Source organism: Alternaria alternata (genome assembly GCF_001642055.1).
Source record: "Alternaria alternata strain SRC1lrK2f unplaced genomic scaffold CC77scaffold_22, whole genome shotgun sequence".
In the NCBI taxonomy this organism is placed as follows: Eukaryota; Fungi; Ascomycota; class Dothideomycetes; order Pleosporales; family Pleosporaceae; genus Alternaria; species Alternaria alternata.
Window position 1 is genome coordinate 212,724 of NW_017306211.1, and position 16,512 is coordinate 229,235.

The 16,512-nt window shown below is 51.3% G+C and overlaps 7 protein-coding genes and 1 non-coding gene across 8 annotated transcripts; 5 read left to right on the plus strand and 3 right to left on the minus strand.

Annotated features, from left to right (window-relative positions):
• Window positions 1-724: 724 nt before the first annotated feature.
• Window positions 725-796, minus strand: CC77DRAFT_t91. The gene has a single exon. It is a non-coding gene; the product is annotated as a tRNA-Arg (tRNA).
• A 789-nt stretch (window positions 797-1,585) lies between these two features.
• On the plus strand, window positions 1,586-3,459 carry CC77DRAFT_1078324 (26S proteasome subunit P45; the record flags this gene model as incomplete). The annotated part of the gene is made up of 3 exons (XM_018529279.1): window positions 1,586-1,896; window positions 1,967-2,382; window positions 2,430-3,459. 3 exons carry the CDS (start codon window positions 1,586-1,588, stop codon window positions 3,083-3,085), a joined length of 1,383 nt encoding a protein of 460 aa, XP_018381640.1. The 3' UTR covers window positions 3,086-3,459.
• Window positions 3,225-4,140, plus strand: CC77DRAFT_392952 (hypothetical protein). Its single transcript, XM_018531508.1, has 2 exons — window positions 3,225-3,313; window positions 3,373-4,140. The coding sequence occupies exon 2, from the start codon at window positions 3,553-3,555 to the stop codon at window positions 3,979-3,981; it is 429 nt and encodes a 142-aa protein (XP_018381641.1). The 5' UTR covers window positions 3,225-3,313; window positions 3,373-3,552; the 3' UTR covers window positions 3,982-4,140.
• On the plus strand, window positions 4,141-7,457 carry CC77DRAFT_392852 (hypothetical protein). Its single transcript, XM_018531507.1, has 7 exons — window positions 4,141-4,521; window positions 4,574-4,723; window positions 4,772-4,794; window positions 4,845-4,897; window positions 4,945-5,399; window positions 5,447-7,002; window positions 7,057-7,457. Exons 1-7 carry the CDS (start codon window positions 4,300-4,302, stop codon window positions 7,196-7,198), a joined length of 2,601 nt encoding a protein of 866 aa, XP_018381642.1. The 5' UTR covers window positions 4,141-4,299; the 3' UTR covers window positions 7,199-7,457.
• A 179-nt stretch (window positions 7,458-7,636) lies between these two features.
• CC77DRAFT_1012399 (rer1 protein-like protein) lies at window positions 7,637-8,262 on the minus strand (the record flags this gene model as incomplete). The annotated part of the gene is made up of 2 exons (XM_018523764.1): window positions 7,637-7,716; window positions 7,776-8,262. The coding sequence occupies 2 exons, from the start codon at window positions 8,260-8,262 to the stop codon at window positions 7,637-7,639; spliced, it is 567 nt and encodes a 188-aa protein (XP_018381643.1).
• Window positions 8,263-8,348: 86 nt separating this feature from the next.
• Window positions 8,349-9,574, plus strand: CC77DRAFT_1034282 (enoyl-CoA hydratase mitochondrial precursor; the record flags this gene model as incomplete). The annotated part of the gene is made up of 3 exons (XM_018526856.1): window positions 8,349-8,354; window positions 8,656-8,788; window positions 8,844-9,574. The coding sequence occupies 3 exons, from the start codon at window positions 8,349-8,351 to the stop codon at window positions 9,572-9,574; spliced, it is 870 nt and encodes a 289-aa protein (XP_018381644.1).
• A 347-nt stretch (window positions 9,575-9,921) lies between these two features.
• On the plus strand, window positions 9,922-11,946 carry CC77DRAFT_1034283 (hypothetical protein; the record flags this gene model as incomplete). Its single annotated transcript, XM_018526857.1, has 1 exon — window positions 9,922-11,946. The coding sequence occupies one exon, from the start codon at window positions 9,922-9,924 to the stop codon at window positions 11,944-11,946; it is 2,025 nt and encodes a 674-aa protein (XP_018381645.1).
• A 2,123-nt stretch (window positions 11,947-14,069) lies between these two features.
• Window positions 14,070-15,256, minus strand: CC77DRAFT_393030 (hypothetical protein). The gene is made up of 3 exons (XM_018531509.1): window positions 14,822-15,256; window positions 14,487-14,537; window positions 14,070-14,433 (listed from the first exon to the last, which is right to left on the minus strand). Exons 1-3 carry the CDS (start codon window positions 14,973-14,975, stop codon window positions 14,132-14,134), a joined length of 507 nt encoding a protein of 168 aa, XP_018381646.1. The 5' UTR covers window positions 14,976-15,256; the 3' UTR covers window positions 14,070-14,131.
• Between the last annotated feature and the right edge of the window lie 1,256 nt (window positions 15,257-16,512).

The window sequence follows — 16,512 nt, forward strand, 5'->3', positions numbered from 1 at the left end:
AAGCTCTACCTTACAGCGTACACTAGCTTCTAACAAGATCGATTATAAAGATTAATCATTGTAGACTTCTGGACTCTCTGTATATATTTATACAGCTCTAATACAATTTGTTGTAGCAGCAAGAAGTACTTTGCATCGATGAGAGGCAAAAAGAGACGAGATTCAACATAGCAACGACCAAAAAAATCACAACGACTATCCAACATCACCTTGTAGAATAGATCATGAAGTTTCCGAGCCGTAGCACCGATGCCATGCAGTGACCTAACATTTTTTTTGTACGGAAGAGCGCAAGGACGTGCGGAAGTACGTGCTTGCATACGCGACCGAACACGATTTGCTTGGAGCCGCCATATCAGACGAAACTCCAACCAAAGCTCTTGCAAACATGATTCAAGACACAGCATTCCCTGTCGAATTGGCGAAGTCTACGTCAGTCGTCAAGGCAGTCTTGTTGGGAACGCGATTTACTTCTGCCAGGCGCAGCCGCAATCAATTCCAAGCAACGGAGGCACCAGACGAGCGACTAGGTGCTCTCGATAGTGACGGAGATGTCGCCGTAACTCACTGCAAAAAGCGTAAGAGTCGATCCACGAGCAGTGTCGCAGTCGACGACGATGGCGATAACGACATGGACCACCAAGCCCAAAACAACAAGCGCAATCGCAAAGGTCGGTCCATGATCAGACGGACTACCCAAAAAAAATGCAAAAAAATAAATAAACGACACCTGTGGGACTCGAACCCACAATCTTTGCCACCGGAAAGCAACGCCTTACCATTAGGCCAAGGTGCCCGAGGGAGATGGATGAGATTTTGAAGACGTATGTAAAATATAACCCGACAAAAAACGCAGTGTGGTTGAGTGCTCCGGCTTGCCCCACTGTCTATGTCCTAAGAACAACACACCTCATACAAGGAACAGTCTAGAATGGCCCAGAACTAACACTTTCTATTTTACAGCCTGTATTTCCTTTCATCAAGGAAACTTATAAAGACAGGTGGAGTTGCAGTCTTCTAGGTTTCCTACGTATATCCATATTGTTCTTAATATGCTCTACTGTAGTAGGTGGAACTATTACCGTGAAAAGAGATGTTCACTTCTTCCCTGTGATGCAGTATAAAAATGAGGGTGACAGGAGTCATTTATAGTTATGCACAGGAATCCGGAGGTAGTCGGTATAGTTTCTTCTTCGAAAGGCACCAGCGACTACGTCTTGAATGAATACTTGCACGCGCTTTCGTTGTAGAGAAGCACACCGTCGAACCCTAATCTCATGCGCACATCATATACCAGATATAGCTCATCAAGCAATCACCCTCGCAGACGAACGCGACATCTGTAATACACTATTATTGCTGCAACGTGTTTCGCGACGGATCGGCGTGACAGATGCCAAGACAATCGGAGCTAAGGTGCTCACCGTGCGTACCTTCGTAATCCATAGCTGCCTCTACAGCTCCACATCACCGCCGCACAACAACAACTTCACTATCGGCGTCACTCTCCACAACCACTCTTGCACTCGCTCATCCATCTCCTCTCACCACACCCGCGTAAAGTCACCCAGATAAGACCGCCACCATGTCTACACTCGAAGATCTCGACGACATCGAGCGCCACGAGAAGGAAGAGAAGAAGGACGATGATAAGAAAGACGGAGACAAACAAGGAAAGAAGGCCGATGGCGATGCAGAGATGGAGGATGCAGAGCCAGAGGAGGAGCAGCTCGACGAGGAGATCCTCAACTCAAGCACACGAGACATCGTTGCACGAAGGCGGTTACTGGAGAATGACATGCGCATCATGAAGAGCGAGTACCAACGACTCACACACGAAAAGGCCTCAATGAACGAGAAGATCAAGGACAACCTAGAGAAGATCGAGAACAATAGGTATGACATCTATGTGACCGCTGTCGGCCCCGCGTGGCGGTGTTTCGAACAACAGACTTACATCTCACAGACAACTGCCCTATCTCGTTGGAAACGTCGTCGAGATTCTCGATCTGGACGTCACCGAAGAAGCCGCTGAGGAGGGAGCAAACATCGATTTAGACGCCACCCGCGTCGGCAAGTCGGCCGTTATCAAGACCTCTACGCGACAGACCATCTTCTTGCCCCTCATCGGACTAGTCGATCACGAGAAGCTCAAGCCCGGTGACCTCATTGGTGTGAACAAGGACTCATACCTCGTTCTCGATACATTACCCGCAGAGTACGACAGTCGGGTGAAGGCTATGGAAGTTGACGAGAAGCCGACTGAGAAGTACACTGATGTCGGAGGTCTGGACAAGCAGATTGAGGAGCTTGTCGAGGCTGTAGTCTGGCCTATGAAGGAGGCTGAGCGATTCAAGAAGATTGGCATCAAGGCGCCAAAGGGTGAGTAGTTCCTACGCTCATTCCGCGACTACAACTAACCATTACAGGTGCACTGATGTACGGCCCTCCTGGTACCGGAAAGACTCTTCTCGCGCGAGCCTGCGCTGCGCAAACCGACGCCACGTTCCTCAAGCTCGCCGGTCCACAACTCGTACAGATGTTTATCGGTGACGGTGCAAAGTTGGTCCGTGACTGCTTCGCTCTGGCGAAAGAAAAGGCCCCCTCAATCATCTTCATCGATGAGTTGGATGCCGTCGGTACAAAGCGATTCGATTCCGAGAAGTCCGGAGACAGGGAAGTTCAGCGAACCATGTTGGAGTTGCTGAACCAGTTGGATGGTTTCGCCTCAGACGACCGTGTTAAGGTCCTTGCTGCGACGAACCGAGTCGACGTCTTGGATCCCGCTCTGCTACGTTCTGGACGTCTGGACAGGAAGATCGAATTCCCGCTACCCAACGAGGAGGCTCGTGCACAGATCATGCGCATCCACTCGCGGAAGATGACGGTTGACGACGCTGTCAACTGGCAAGAGTTGGCGCGTAGTACCGACGAGTTCGGTGGTGCGCAGCTGAAGGCTGTGTGTGTCGAGGCTGGTATGATCGCTCTCCGGACTGGTCACCAGAAGATTAGTCACGAGCATTACGTTGATGCTATTGCTGAGGTGCAGGCTAAGAAGAAGGACACGGTCAACTTCTACGCTTAAGGTGTGGTTGAATGGTGGTGGCTTGCACTCGAATGCCAGGCTTGTAATAATACTTAGACCTTCAGCATAGTACCATAGCGGGAATGACGATTACGAATAACAAGGTTGGGTCGCAGTCATCTAGCGTGACTTTTGGGTTGGATGCCTCGTGAACAGCACACTTCATGAAGAACGAGGGCCGCACACAGTACGCCTACTTCTATCATGATACTCACGATGACTGAATCAGTTTCCAACACGACAGTCACCCGAAAAGAATGTGACAGAATGAAAGCTGACATTTGCAGGACCTGGGTGGATGACAATCACCGCGTGCTGGAGCATCACACAAGCACTACGCCTCAACGACATCTGCTTCTTGCTTATGATTATCATCTCAGACATTCGCGAAGCCCAACTCAAGACGGATATCTTCCTGGTCTCAACCCCCAACGGTGATTGATAGCCTGAGCTTCAGATCTTAGCTAATGCGATTGCACAAGGCTCGCAGATGCCGACATCCTCCGGATCGTCGCCTCGCGCACCAGATAATCCAAAGTGACTTGCATGGAGGCAACAAGGCCGAGCCATGTCGTGGAGTCGCGCTACGCCCACACGTTCTCGAAGCGCAACAACCCCGTCCCTGCATTCCCGTCAGTGGATTTGGCACGCCCTCCCTCGCCACTCCTCATTGGCTCCCATGCCAACCACCCAACCTCAACCATCCTTACAATGCTACCTCAACACCAGGCACCTCACACCCACGCGCAACAACACCTTTCTTTGATAGGCCGACCGTTGTCTCCGTCCCTTTGAGATCTGGAGAAACTCTCGGTTCTACCAGACCCTGCATAGCCGCCTCTAGCGGGGTTGTCTACGAGAGGCAGTTCCGTAACATTATGGTAGAATATTGGTGAATCTGCGGGCAGGTTGCCAGGCGCCGTTTTTCGAGATCATCAGAACATGTGGCGAGCTCCATTGGCTGATAGCTGTCTGAGACATGAAGACGATGCCTCGCCCAATGGGGTGACTGGTCTACCATCATTTGGACATGCAGTATGACGAACCCGAAGTCGGAATGATGCCCATGTCTCTCGGAATGCGTTCTCATATAACCCCTCCATTGTGGTTGTGGGGTTTCTTTTTTGCTTTGTTGTGTTTACCTCTTTCCCTTCGTCTCTTGTCTGATCATTGCTTCGAGCTGTCTTGTCTTGTCTTGTTGCAACGTCGCAGCTATGCTGGGCCTTTCAACCTTTGTTCCGCGTGACCCGTTTCACCAACTTACTGTTACTCTGTGTGTCGTCGGCGTGTTTCTTGCCGTCGTCTTTGCTCTTGCGTTCAGGCCAAGGAGTAAAGAGCAGGCGCCGAGCACGTTTGAAGCATACCTCAAATTCATCTATGGGTGCTTCTTGAAGCCGCACACTGGCGACGGATCTGGGAGCCAGCAGGATGCTTTGGTGAGATTGACGGAACAGAGGAAGTTTGGATATTGTCTAACCGAATGGATAGGAAAGTTTCTACAAAGCTCAGGCTGATGTCTACGATGCCACGCGCCTTAAGCTTCTTCGGGGTCGTGAGGATATGTTGGGGCTGGTCGCTGCGCAACTGAAGCACCGTACAGAAGCGAACTTGATCTCGCAGCGCCCTGTCTGGGTTGATGTACGTAGCAATAAGGATTCGGGTTGGTTGGTATGCTGACAAGAGTAGATTGGCGGAGGAACTGGTCACAAGTAATCGCACAGTCATCAACTTTGAGATTTGCTACCTAACAAGAGTATAGTGTTGAGCAGATGAATGCTTTCGTACCAGTAGCAAGCTTCTTCCGCGCAGTGTGTGAGTCAGGCTGAAATCAACAAGTAGAGCATTACTGATGATCGCAGATGTCGTCGACCTCTCTCCTTCACTGTGTGAGATGGCCAGGAAACGCTTTGCCCGCCTCGGCTGGACAAATGTCAAGGTCATCTGCCAGGATGCGCGTGCATTTCGCCTTCATGAACACGAACCGCAAGCCTACGAGCGCAAGGAGATAATCTCTCAAGGTCAAACTGTTCGCGACCTCGACGAGAACGCAGATGCCGGTGGTGCTGAACTCGTCACCATGAGCTATGCCTTGAGCATGATACCCGAGTTCTACCCCGTCATCGACTCGATTGATAGCTTGATGAGTCCTAATGGCGTTATCGGCGTTGTCGACTTCTACGTACAGAACCAGGTCGACTTCATGGGTAGAAACTACATGGGCGGTGCTATCGATCGTCACTGCATGTGGATCTCACGTGTATTCTGGCGGACATGGTTTGAAATTGACCGCGTAAATCTTGAGCCTGCGCGACGAGTATGTCGATTCTCTGCGATACAAGAACAACTTCTGACAGTTCGTAGGATTATCTTGAGTACCGGTTTGGCACGGTCCTCAGTATAAATGCTCGCAACAACTTCTTCGGCACTGGCATCAAGCTCCCTTACTTCATCTGGCTTGGCTGCTCGAAAGAACATGGCGCGTCTACACAGAAGCTTGCTGAGATCGATGCGGCCGCTACCGAATCGCCCTACCTTACGGCTCTTGACCTACAAACAGGAGCTACACAGGCGGACGTCGAAGTACATTCAAAAGCCTACGAATCCGCAGTCGTGAACCTCCAATCCAGTCTACCTCTTCCAGCAACATGGTACCAGAATCACCACTGGCGCATCCATTACGATTCCGCCCTTCCCAAGCATACCCGTTTCAACAACTCCTACATCTACGCCTTCACCTGGGAAGACGACGTAGCAGATATGCGCCTTCTCAAACCCACTTCCAACGACGTCGTCCTTGCTATTGGCTCAGCCGGCGACAACATCCTAGCCTTCTGTCTAGAAAACTGCCGGCGTGTCCACGCCGTCGACCTTAACCCCAGCCAAAACCACCTTCTCGAGCTCAAAGTAGCCGCTTTCACAGCCCTTCCTTACCAAGACGTCTGGAAACTCTTTGGCGAAGGCAAGCACCCGGACTTCCACAACCTCTTGATCCAGAAACTCAGCCCTCACCTCTCGTCCGAAGCTTTCCAGTTCTGGCTGCACAATGGCCCCTCCGTCTTCTCAGCTCGTTCGTCAAAGGGTCTATACTACTCTGGTGGTTCGGGCAACGCCATCACAATGTCAGCCTGGCTCTTCCACATCCTAGGCATGACATCTGACGTCCGCAAACTCTGCACCGCACAAACCCTAAACGAACAACGAGAAATCTGGCAACGCTCCATCAAAACCGTTCTCCACTCCAAAATCCTCACCTGGGCCATACTCGGAAACGAAAAGTGGCTTTGGAAAGCCCTCGGCGTACCGCCCGCCCAACGAGCCGTCATCGAAGCAGACTTCAAAAAGACGGACGATTTCGACGTGCCATCATCGCCGTCACAACAACACGCGAAAAAGGATTCGGCGGCCGACTACATGGCCTTCCACGAAGAACCCTCCGATGACGCCCTGAAAAGCAGCAGCGGAAACGCAATCTACGAATACGTCCTCAACACCTTCGAGCCCGTAATCAACACAACGCTCCTCTCCACATCAAACCACTACTACCTCCTCACCCTCCTCGGCCACTACACACCCACCTCGCACCCCACCTACCTGTCCCCGAAATCCCACGTCAAGCTCAGTAAACCAGCCGCCTTCAACGGCCTGCGCATCCACACGGATGAAATCTCAGAGGTGATTAGTAGAATGAGACCGGCGACGTTGACCATTGTCGTCGTCATGGATAGTATGGATTGGTTCCCGCCGCAGGGGAACCAGGCGGTCAAGCAGATTAGAGCACTGAATCGCGCGTTAAAGGTCAAGGGAAGGGTGATGCTGAGGAGTGCGGGGCTGGAGCCGTGGTATATCAAGGTGTTTACTGAGAATGGGTTTGGGGCTAAGAGGGTGGCGGTTAGGGTGCCGGGTAGTTGTATCGATCGGTAAGTTTTGATCCTTGGTAGCGGTGGAGGGTAGTTTGCTAACGTTTCGATAAGTGTGAATATGTATGCGTCGACGTGGATATGCACAAAGGAGGCGGGGATTGGACATGAGGATGTCAAAGTGGGGTCGCCGCGGCTGAGGAAAACGAGTTTGGCTGAGTTGAAACTGGAGGCTCCAGCTCTGCGTATGGAGTAGGCTTGGTTCCCTGCCTCTCTCGGCCTCTTGTTTGTGGCCTTGTCTCATAGCATGGGTGGGCTATCCATCGTTCCTTTTCTTTGCACATCAGAGCTGTTCTCCCCCCAAATTAGTCGATCTTGTTGCTAGATACCTAGAATTCATTTCTTTGCGTGCCATGTTCAACTGTGCACGCGTGCATAATGGTGTTTATCTTTTCTCAATATTAAAGATATAGCATCTTGGCATGCTTCCTGCTACGTGTACACATCAGCCGTTATCGTGCCAGCACCCTCTCCTTATAGCATAGCAACCCCGAGTTGCGGACATGAGAGCCCGAAGTCTATTGCCGACCTAAAGAAAAAAAGCGCCCATGTCTTGAATAATAGCCTTCCCTCCCAATATAGAGGACCATAATCCGACGAAGTGAAAGTAGACGGTCGGTCGAAGTCGAACGACTTAGTTGGCGGAGTACCGTGTCTTTCCGACGGTAAAAGGGACGTAGCGGTACTTGATCATATGCTGAATCTGTCGTCGCACTAGAACGCTGTTAGCCTCGCCCAATACTCGTGTGAATGCATCTCCGATTCCCACTTACTCGTCAACCCAAAAAGAATCAACCAGTACACCACCAGCACCGGCCAGAAAACCGGCAGATTGAATATCTCGAACCAGCTGCAGAAGAATCCAATGGCAATGGCCTTTGTGGTTGAGTACCAAAACTTGAATTCGGGCAGCCTCCTCACAAAGGGCCTAAACTCCTGATCCTCCTTGGTAGGCAGTCCACTTGCACCCGCGGTCCCGTCTTCCATGCCCTCATCCTGCTCGAGCGCGGGGTCGAACTTGGGGGACAAGAAGGCGAGGAAGAGGTTGAGGAGGTAGATGCCTAGCGAGTAGGCAACAATGTACCAGCCCTGTGCGAAGAAGATGCGCAGGCCGAAGAGGAAGAAGAGGAAGCCTGTGCCGCCCCATCTGTAGGGAGTGTAGGGCGTTGACTTGTCGAGGTAGGTCTGGAAGATGCGGCCGTATTTTGTGGTTTGCGCCGTGACGGCGCTGAAAGGGGTGTCTGGTTCGGGGGAGTCCATGGCTGCTGTCGCTGTCTCACTTGGAGGTGTGGGGTGGTAAGATGGAGATGGCGACGGCGGGGAGTCGAGTGTGTGCGCGCGGGGCGATGCGGGTGAGTGAAGAGGCGACGTTCTTGTTGAGGGTATCGTGTCAAAAGTTCAACGGCGAACATCAATACGTCGCAAGGCTGGGGCTTAGATCGCCGCCCCGGCGCTTGGACCAACGTAGCTTCCCCTAGCGCAAGGTGGGATGACGGGCATCTTTTGGCGGGCGTTGCGCGACTTTGCCGAGGTGCCGATACTACCCACCTGTATGGTAGCTTCTGAGCTCACACATCCACTCTTCCGATGTAAATACTTGTTGCCTGAGCTGGACTGCAAGTCGGAGCTCAATTCACTACACTCAAGATGCAGGCACTACGATCAACACCAAGAGCGGCGTCTCAATTCCGGTCAACGGGTCTACCCAGACTCCTAAGGGGATATGCCACGCAGAGGTCATTCGAGCATCTGCTTGTGTCGGAGGCTAAGCCTGGCGTTGGCTTGAGTATGTTGCCATCGCCATACTCTATGAAAAATAGTATCTGACCCACGCCCCCAAGTCCAAATCAACCGCCCCAAGGCCCTCAATGCCCTCTCCACCCCACTCATCCTCGAAATCAACCAAGCCCTCCGCGACTTCCAATCCGAAAAGTCCATCGGCGCCATCGTCCTCACCGGCTCTGAAAAAGCCTTTGCAGCAGGTGCCGACATCAAAGAAATGAAGGACCTCACTTTCAGCGACGCATACGGTAAAGACTTTATAGAATCCTGGTCCGACCTCATCACCTTCCTCAAGAAGCCTCTGATCACGGCTGTGAATGGATATGCGCTGGGTGGAGGCTGCGAACTCGCCATGATGGGCGACATCATGTACGCAGGCCCCAAAGCCGTCTTTGGACAACCCGAGATCAAACTAGGCGTCATACCCGGTGCGGGTGGCTCACAGCGTCTGACCAAGGCGATTGGAAAGTCGAGGGCTATGGAGGTCATTCTTACCGGCGACAACATTACTGCGCAGCAGGCTAGCGAGTGGGGGCTTGTTAGCAAGGTGTTCGAGACGCCTGAGGAGTGTGTAAATGGTGCTATTGCGACGGCGGAGAAGATTGCGGGGTATAGCCAGATTGCTGTCAAGGCGGCCAAGGAAGTCGTGAATAAGAGTCAGGAACTGGGTATTCGGGAGGGTGTCGAGTATGAGAGGAGGGTTTTCCATGGACTATTTGGAAGCGAGGATCAGAAGATTGGAATGACGGCATTTGCAGCAAAGGAGAAGGCCAACTGGGCAAACAAATAGATGTTGATGGTTGTGAAGTTAGTAGACGGACATGGATCGACGTCATCTTGAATAAAATCGTGTCGACTACAGAGCCTTCTTCTCTATTCTCTAGCACCGTCGTATAGAAGACCGTAAATCTGGACCTGGAGCTTCCATTCGCAAGAGTACATGCCGTCGAAATGGAACTATGGATGCCTCGGCACCTCTCGATAAGCTTATCGGCAGCCACATGATAACCCGCGCACGCGCGTGCGTAGATGACGCGGGTCGCATGTGGGGAAACTGGAACACTACCATCTGACATGCCATGCCATGCCGCTGCTCATCCAAACATCTTGCACCCCACATGTAGAACATCACCCACCATGGACACGACACCGCCATGGCTACGCGACGCCCTCAGATTCGCTCTGACAGCGACTGCGTCAACCGAAACCCCGTGGTTCGCACACGACTACGACGCCTCTAAAGCGGCTGGCGGCGGCGGCGACCTTACCGATCCTGATGACCCGGGCAAAGACCCGCGGTTCCGCAAACTGGTCGAGGCTATATTGTTCAGTCGGAGGTTTCTGAATACGTATAATCTGGTGTTGCTGGGTGTATTGGGAGTGTTTACGGCGTGGCACTGGGGGGAGAAGGTTGTATTGTACAGGCGGAAGAGGCAACGGATAGCGAAGCAAGCTGATGGGGCCGCGCACGAAGAAGATGAAGTTTGGAGTAGCTCGAGCAGTACGATTGAAGGAAACGCGACACCCCCGGATACCACCGCCGCCGCGAAGAAATTAAACTCCGCCCATGCCGATGAATCAAGCCCTCTCCTTCCCGTCCCCGAGCGATCGCGACCGCAACGAAAGAGACTTGGAGTATGGACTCCATACTACTTTGTCAAATCTCTCCTCCAATACCAACCCCCGCGCATCCCCGTCGTCAACAAGACCCTCCCTACAAACGCCGTCTCTTTACTTGTCGTCGCTTGGATAGCCCTCAACATCTTTTACAACTTGTACCGCATGCCACTCTCCTTCATGTACCTCTTCGTCTTTGCCGACCGCTGCGGAATCATCTTCATCGCAAACCTCCCGCTCCTCTACCTCCTCGCCGCGAAGAACCAGCCGATAAAACGGTTGACGGGATATTCGTACGAGAGTCTGAATATCTTGCATAGAAGAGTAGGGGAGCTGGTGTGTTTGGAAGCGTTCCTGCACTTCCTCGGCATGGTGGCCACATGGTATGGCATGCTGCGACATTTGGGTTTCACGCTGGCGAAATTCCTGTTCAACCGGGTGGTGCTGTTGGGTTTGGCAGCGCTGGTCGCGTATGAGGTGATTTACTTTACGAGTCTGGGCAGCTTCAGGAAGAGGTGGTACGAGGTATTTTTGGGTCTGCACATTGTGCTCCAAGTTGCTGGCCTGGTCTTCCTATGGTTCCATCACCATACTTCGCGGCCGTACGTGGGCGTGTCCCTTGCCATTTGGATTGTCGACCGCGTGGTTTATCGCATGTGGTTGAAATCTAGCACACATGCTGCTACGCTCACGGTTCTCGAAGACGACGAAACACTCCTCTTATCCGCAAACTGGCAAGTCGATACCAAGAATAAGATAGCCGGGGTCCTGGGCAACAACAACATGAAGCAAGGCTGGAAACCAAACGAACACATCTTCATCTCTGTACCGAGTCTGTCCCGCAAACACGCTATCCAATCTCACCCTTTTACCATCTTCTCCGCCGCGCCAACCACACAGACTCCGTCAATGTCAACGCGAGATGATGACCAGGAAGGAGAAAAGCATGCTTGGTTCTCCCTCCTAATTCGCCCACAGGCCCCATCAGGCTTCACACACACCCTCCTCCAGCACGCACGACAATCCCAGCTCTCAACCCAACACCTGCGTATCCGCCTCGATGGACCCTACGGCTCGTCCCACGCCCTCGATCTCCTGGAATCCTCTTCAACAGCTATACTGGTCGCAGGCGGGTCCGGCATAGCAGTTGCCTATCCCCTCCTCTACGCTCTCTTACAGCCTAGATCATCACAACATGACTCCGAGACGACTTGTTCTTCGTCATCAAAGACTCCTCTGAGAAAAGTAAAGTTGCTGTGGATAACACATTCGCCTGACCATAGGCTTTGGATTCCGGAAGATAAGCTGAAGGAGTTGGAGGATTGGGGCGCTGATGTGGTTATTTCGCCGCCGACGAGTCTGGCGGGGAGGCCGGATGCGGGTGGGATTGTTGGGGAGTGGGTGGAAGCGGAGGAGGAGGGTGCGAGGAGTGGGGTTGTGGTTAGTGGGCCGGATGGGTTGGTGAGGGATGTGAGGAATACGTGTGCGGGGTTGATTTGGAAGGGTAGGGATGTTGATGTTCAGGTGGAGAAGTTTGGGTGGTGAATTTCCATTGGTTCAAAGTTATTGTATAGAAGGTTTCTTGTTCTCTTTATAGAATCTGGATGTGAGGTGCTGCTGATTTATAGCGATTGCCTGAAGTCACTCATTCTCATACCTGACTTTCTTTGCTACCGTGGTTCTCGGCGTGGTACTGTGGTTGTGAAATCCACTTGTTAACTTTGGGAAGAGAGCAACCTTGCTTGCGCCACATGTTGGGCGGGAAGCTCAGAGATGAGAACGACCATAACGTGCATATATGTGTGTTTGGCTAGGACGAAGGCAAGGATACTTCATTGAAGTATGAATTTACATTGCACGCTAAGATGAACCATTGTGGATCCCACGAAACACCAGCCTGAACCATTCTCGCTACTGCGCAACTGATCTGGAAAGGCCGAGAACCTGATACAGGCAGACTATGGTTGGGATGTTGATTCAAGTATTGCCGAATGAGAAGGAATCGGTGTGGAGATCAGCAGAGATGTCAACAATCAAGCCAATCTCAAGATTTTTTCCCGAAATTTTGGATCAATCAAGCCAAGCTGAAGAATTTTGTAGATCTATTACTTAATTAGGCTAGTTAGTTACCTACTTAGGAAGGTGGCTTCTATTAATCTAATCAATTCAGTCTGGTCATTTCGAGAGAGCTATTAAGCCAAACCAAGCTGGTCGTCCCAGCTTGCTTGGCTTGATTGTTGACTAGTCTGGAGATCAGGCGTCTTACGCCGTATCTATGCGTTGTCCACGTTGTATTTGGAGCTGCTGGATATTATCGTGTCACTAATCTTCACTCGGTTGGCTTGATGTCACCACGTCTCTTACTCTGACCGTCCCATCCTCCGTACTGATCGAATAGAAGGCTGGATGGCAATCTTGATGTGAAAAAAACATTAGCAGTGCGCAACTACAATAGAGCATACTAAGAACAATAAGGATATATCTAGAAAACTTAGAAGACTACAACACTATCTGTCCTTGTAAGTTTCCTTGTCGAAAGACAGCGTAGGCTGTAACTTCTGTGGAGGATGAAATTTGCTATACCTACGTATGGCAATGCGTCATATCGCCGCAGCAGCGGCCTAAACCACACAATCCTGTCGCTGAAGTCCAAGGCGATCGTCAACAATCATATTGCATCACCGATACATAGTATCGTGTAGTCAGAGATGTATAGGCTCCTAGTCGTCGTTAGCATTACCGGCAATCCTGGTCGCGCCGTCTCCTGAGTAAGGTGAGGCTCTGGAGAAACAGTCAACGGTATGCTTTATCACAGAAAATCAGCGATTGATGGCTAAAGGAAGCTCGTTCTTTTTGATCAGAGCTGGACATCCAATGGTTCTCAAGGTAGCGAGCAAGCACAACCTAGAGAAAGAAAACTTATAAGCGTCACTACCATCTTCGTCACGACTGACATTGTACTGCAAGATCCTTGTGAGAGGTGTAGCGAATCATGGCACGAGTGTATTATCTTCCAAGTTCCATCTCTAAGTGACATTACCGGACTGACGCGTCGGTAAGTAACATGAGCAGATATTGAAGTATGCATCGTCTGGTTTGTTGGCACTTCTGACTTGAGTCGAATAGGCTCGCACGCAGGACGAACTCCATTGGTTTTGGTAGATCAGAGTCATCCATGTCCCATCGGTGAAGCAACTACTGTATGAATTCAATTAGCCTCAGTAAATCAGGGTCATCCATGTCCCATCGGTGAAGCAAATGCTGTCAATCTCAACTTGTCTAGCCAAGCACCGCCTTCGTCATCGCTGATCCTGGTCATCCAGTTTTTAACCCGTGTTAGCGTTTTGGAGGCGGCGCCTCTTGGAGGGCGTCTAATCAGTTGGTGCCAGTCGCTGCTAGCCCCACTAAAGGCTGCAGTCAGCATTCATGCGGATAGCGCCAAGAACTAGTGAGGCAGCCTCAATTCTCCCTAGGAACAGGCAATGACTGCCTTCTTTCAGTCCCCCTTGTGTCTTTCTATCACAGCCAAACGCAACGCTTATTTATCATATTCTATTCCAACTGCTTCCGCAAAACGATGGTTCATCTCTCTTGCTGTCATGATTGACTTTATTCCATGATTGAATTAGAACTCTCCTTTCACCCTCTACAGTTCCCACCTTCTACTGCTCTTCACGCCGTCTCCCGGCAATGATAGCACTTGAGATTTATTCAGAGCAACCATCTTCCATCATACTAGTTCCTCAAGCCAGTCTCGCCGCTCTTGCTCGACATAAGCATCGACCTCGTCACGAAACTCTGTTCCTTTTTGCTGAGACCCAGTCTCCCTCCTAGCAAGCGGAATGTCTGACGTCGAAGTCTGTGCAGTCAAAAAACCTCCCAATGCCTCGGCCGGAACACATCGCGCCTTCGTCTGCAGCGACCTGGTCAATGGCCATGTCATACGTCCTTGCCGTACAGTTGAATGCCATATTCGTCGAGGGCATGCTATTGTTGCAACACCCATCGTCGAGCCAGGGATATGGACCGCATCTGACTACTCGTTAGTATCACCACAGGTAGAACACTCTACAGGCTGTCTTCACCTTCAAACAGATTCGTATCCCTATTACCGGCTGCTTCTCCAAGAACGCGGTCTGTAGGTAATAGTCAGCCTAATCGACCCACACCACCACTTCTGTCTCCAATCCTATCCACAGGCCAGTAGACTCCATTCGCCACCTTCAGCTCCAGCTCCAGGCGGAACTACACAATCGCCCATTACCGACACTGAGTGTGGCATAGCAGTCTCATCACTGGTCTTTGCCTTCAAAGCCCAGCATGAGTCACACATCGGCGATTGGGAGATGACCTGTGTGTGCCGCAGAAGATGCTCCGAGCGGCCTTTGTCGCCGACTATTCTGAGGAAAAGGTGTCCTACCTCTCCTTCCCAGACTTCTTCGCCTGTAATACATCGCCAGCATGATGACCGCTACTATGGCTGCCGGAATGCCTATGAGTAGAGCTATCAACTGGAAGATGTCCCCATTCGACCATCCCGCCCCACCAGAAAGATTCCTAGGCTCTGCTGTCATCTTGGTCTGGATTCGTAGGTTAACGGTGGTGAGCTCGCCGAACCCAGGACTGGGCTTCTGCCTTCAAGCATGCTCACAGTCTTCTTTGAATTACCTTCGGTTATCAGTCCAGTAGGGTACCTTTCTGCTATCTTGTGGTCGTCAAGAACGTCCTTCAATCGCTGTTGTAACGCTTCAGGGTATAATTACAAGAGGAGTCGTAGGTGCTCCTCATCGGTGGATGCGAGTAACAGGCCTGTCGCGCGCTTCGAAGGATATTGCACTAGTCTAGGAAGCTCTGCCTCTTGTTACCGACCACCCTAGGCTCCGATACTCCACTTGGTAGTACCTCAGTGCCTGAGTAAGGCTGGCATTCGCATCGAAACCCATGGATCAACAGCAGCGTTTTCCTTTTCTGCGAAGTCCTTTCGGCCATTCTAGCTCCACTGTCACTTTCCCATATCCTGAAACTTCCATCCAGCATTTTTCTATATCATAACACTTCCATTAGACATCTTGGTTGCTCTGAGTATTTCGAAATTCAGTATACCTAGGTACAACACCCAATAACACCGATACCCCTCATGAAACATGGATTTGCCTTCTGCATCGTCTGTCTCCTCGAAGATCGGATTATCGCCATCGTGTGCTTTCTTTTTCCCTGCAGTCAGCTTACTTCCAGGGTGATTACAATCTCGCTCCTATGCACACTGCATTGCCTCTTCTGCGTTTGTCGAACTTTTCCAGTGCCATGCCAATCGGAAAGGACGTTGATACCGCAGCACACCATTGAGTCTGCACTGGTGCCCGACGAAGTGTAGCCCTATTGCCCTTCCACCTTGCCAGGGTCTGCCTTACTGCCGTGTTCGAGTATGCCTCGCAAATTCGCTGGACTACGTGTTCGGAACGCAGAAGGATTTCTCATCACCTTGCATACGTTGAGGGCGCATCAGCCGTGGCGTCAAGCTATTTCCACTCGACTGGTCTGGAGTGATGCCCCTCTTTTCCAATTATGCAGTCCACCGGTAAGTTTCAATTAGGCGTTTTGCGCGAAAACGAGCAATATCCCACAGACGCCATGGCTCTGCTGAGGATGACACTGGCCAGTAAATTGTGGTTTTGTCACGAAGGCGAGGAGCGTCGGTAGGGCAAGGTGCTATCGAACACTGGATGGTCATTGCGGGTTAACCTCATCGATACCGTGATGAAAGACTACTCGGATAAGCGAGTGCTTCGGACTGGATGACTGGCTTTCCGTTCTAGCCTCGCAATCATCACGTGTTCTGTTCCATTTCTGACTTTGCACTCTTGTGTCACCCTTGCTCGTCTTGGTACAGGAATGTAAATGCAAAAGGATGGTAAAATACCCGGGGTAACTTAGGGCGTGTCGTGGTAATGTGTCGTTTTCAAGAATACAAAACCCAAAACCGTCTAGCCTTCCGCGGTCAGCGTACGTGGCACTCTGTCTGGCAGGCTGTGCATGTGCACCACAATGACGATCAGCCCAGTATGTAGATGCTCAGCGGGGTAGGACCAAACTTCTTGTTGAATTCGATGA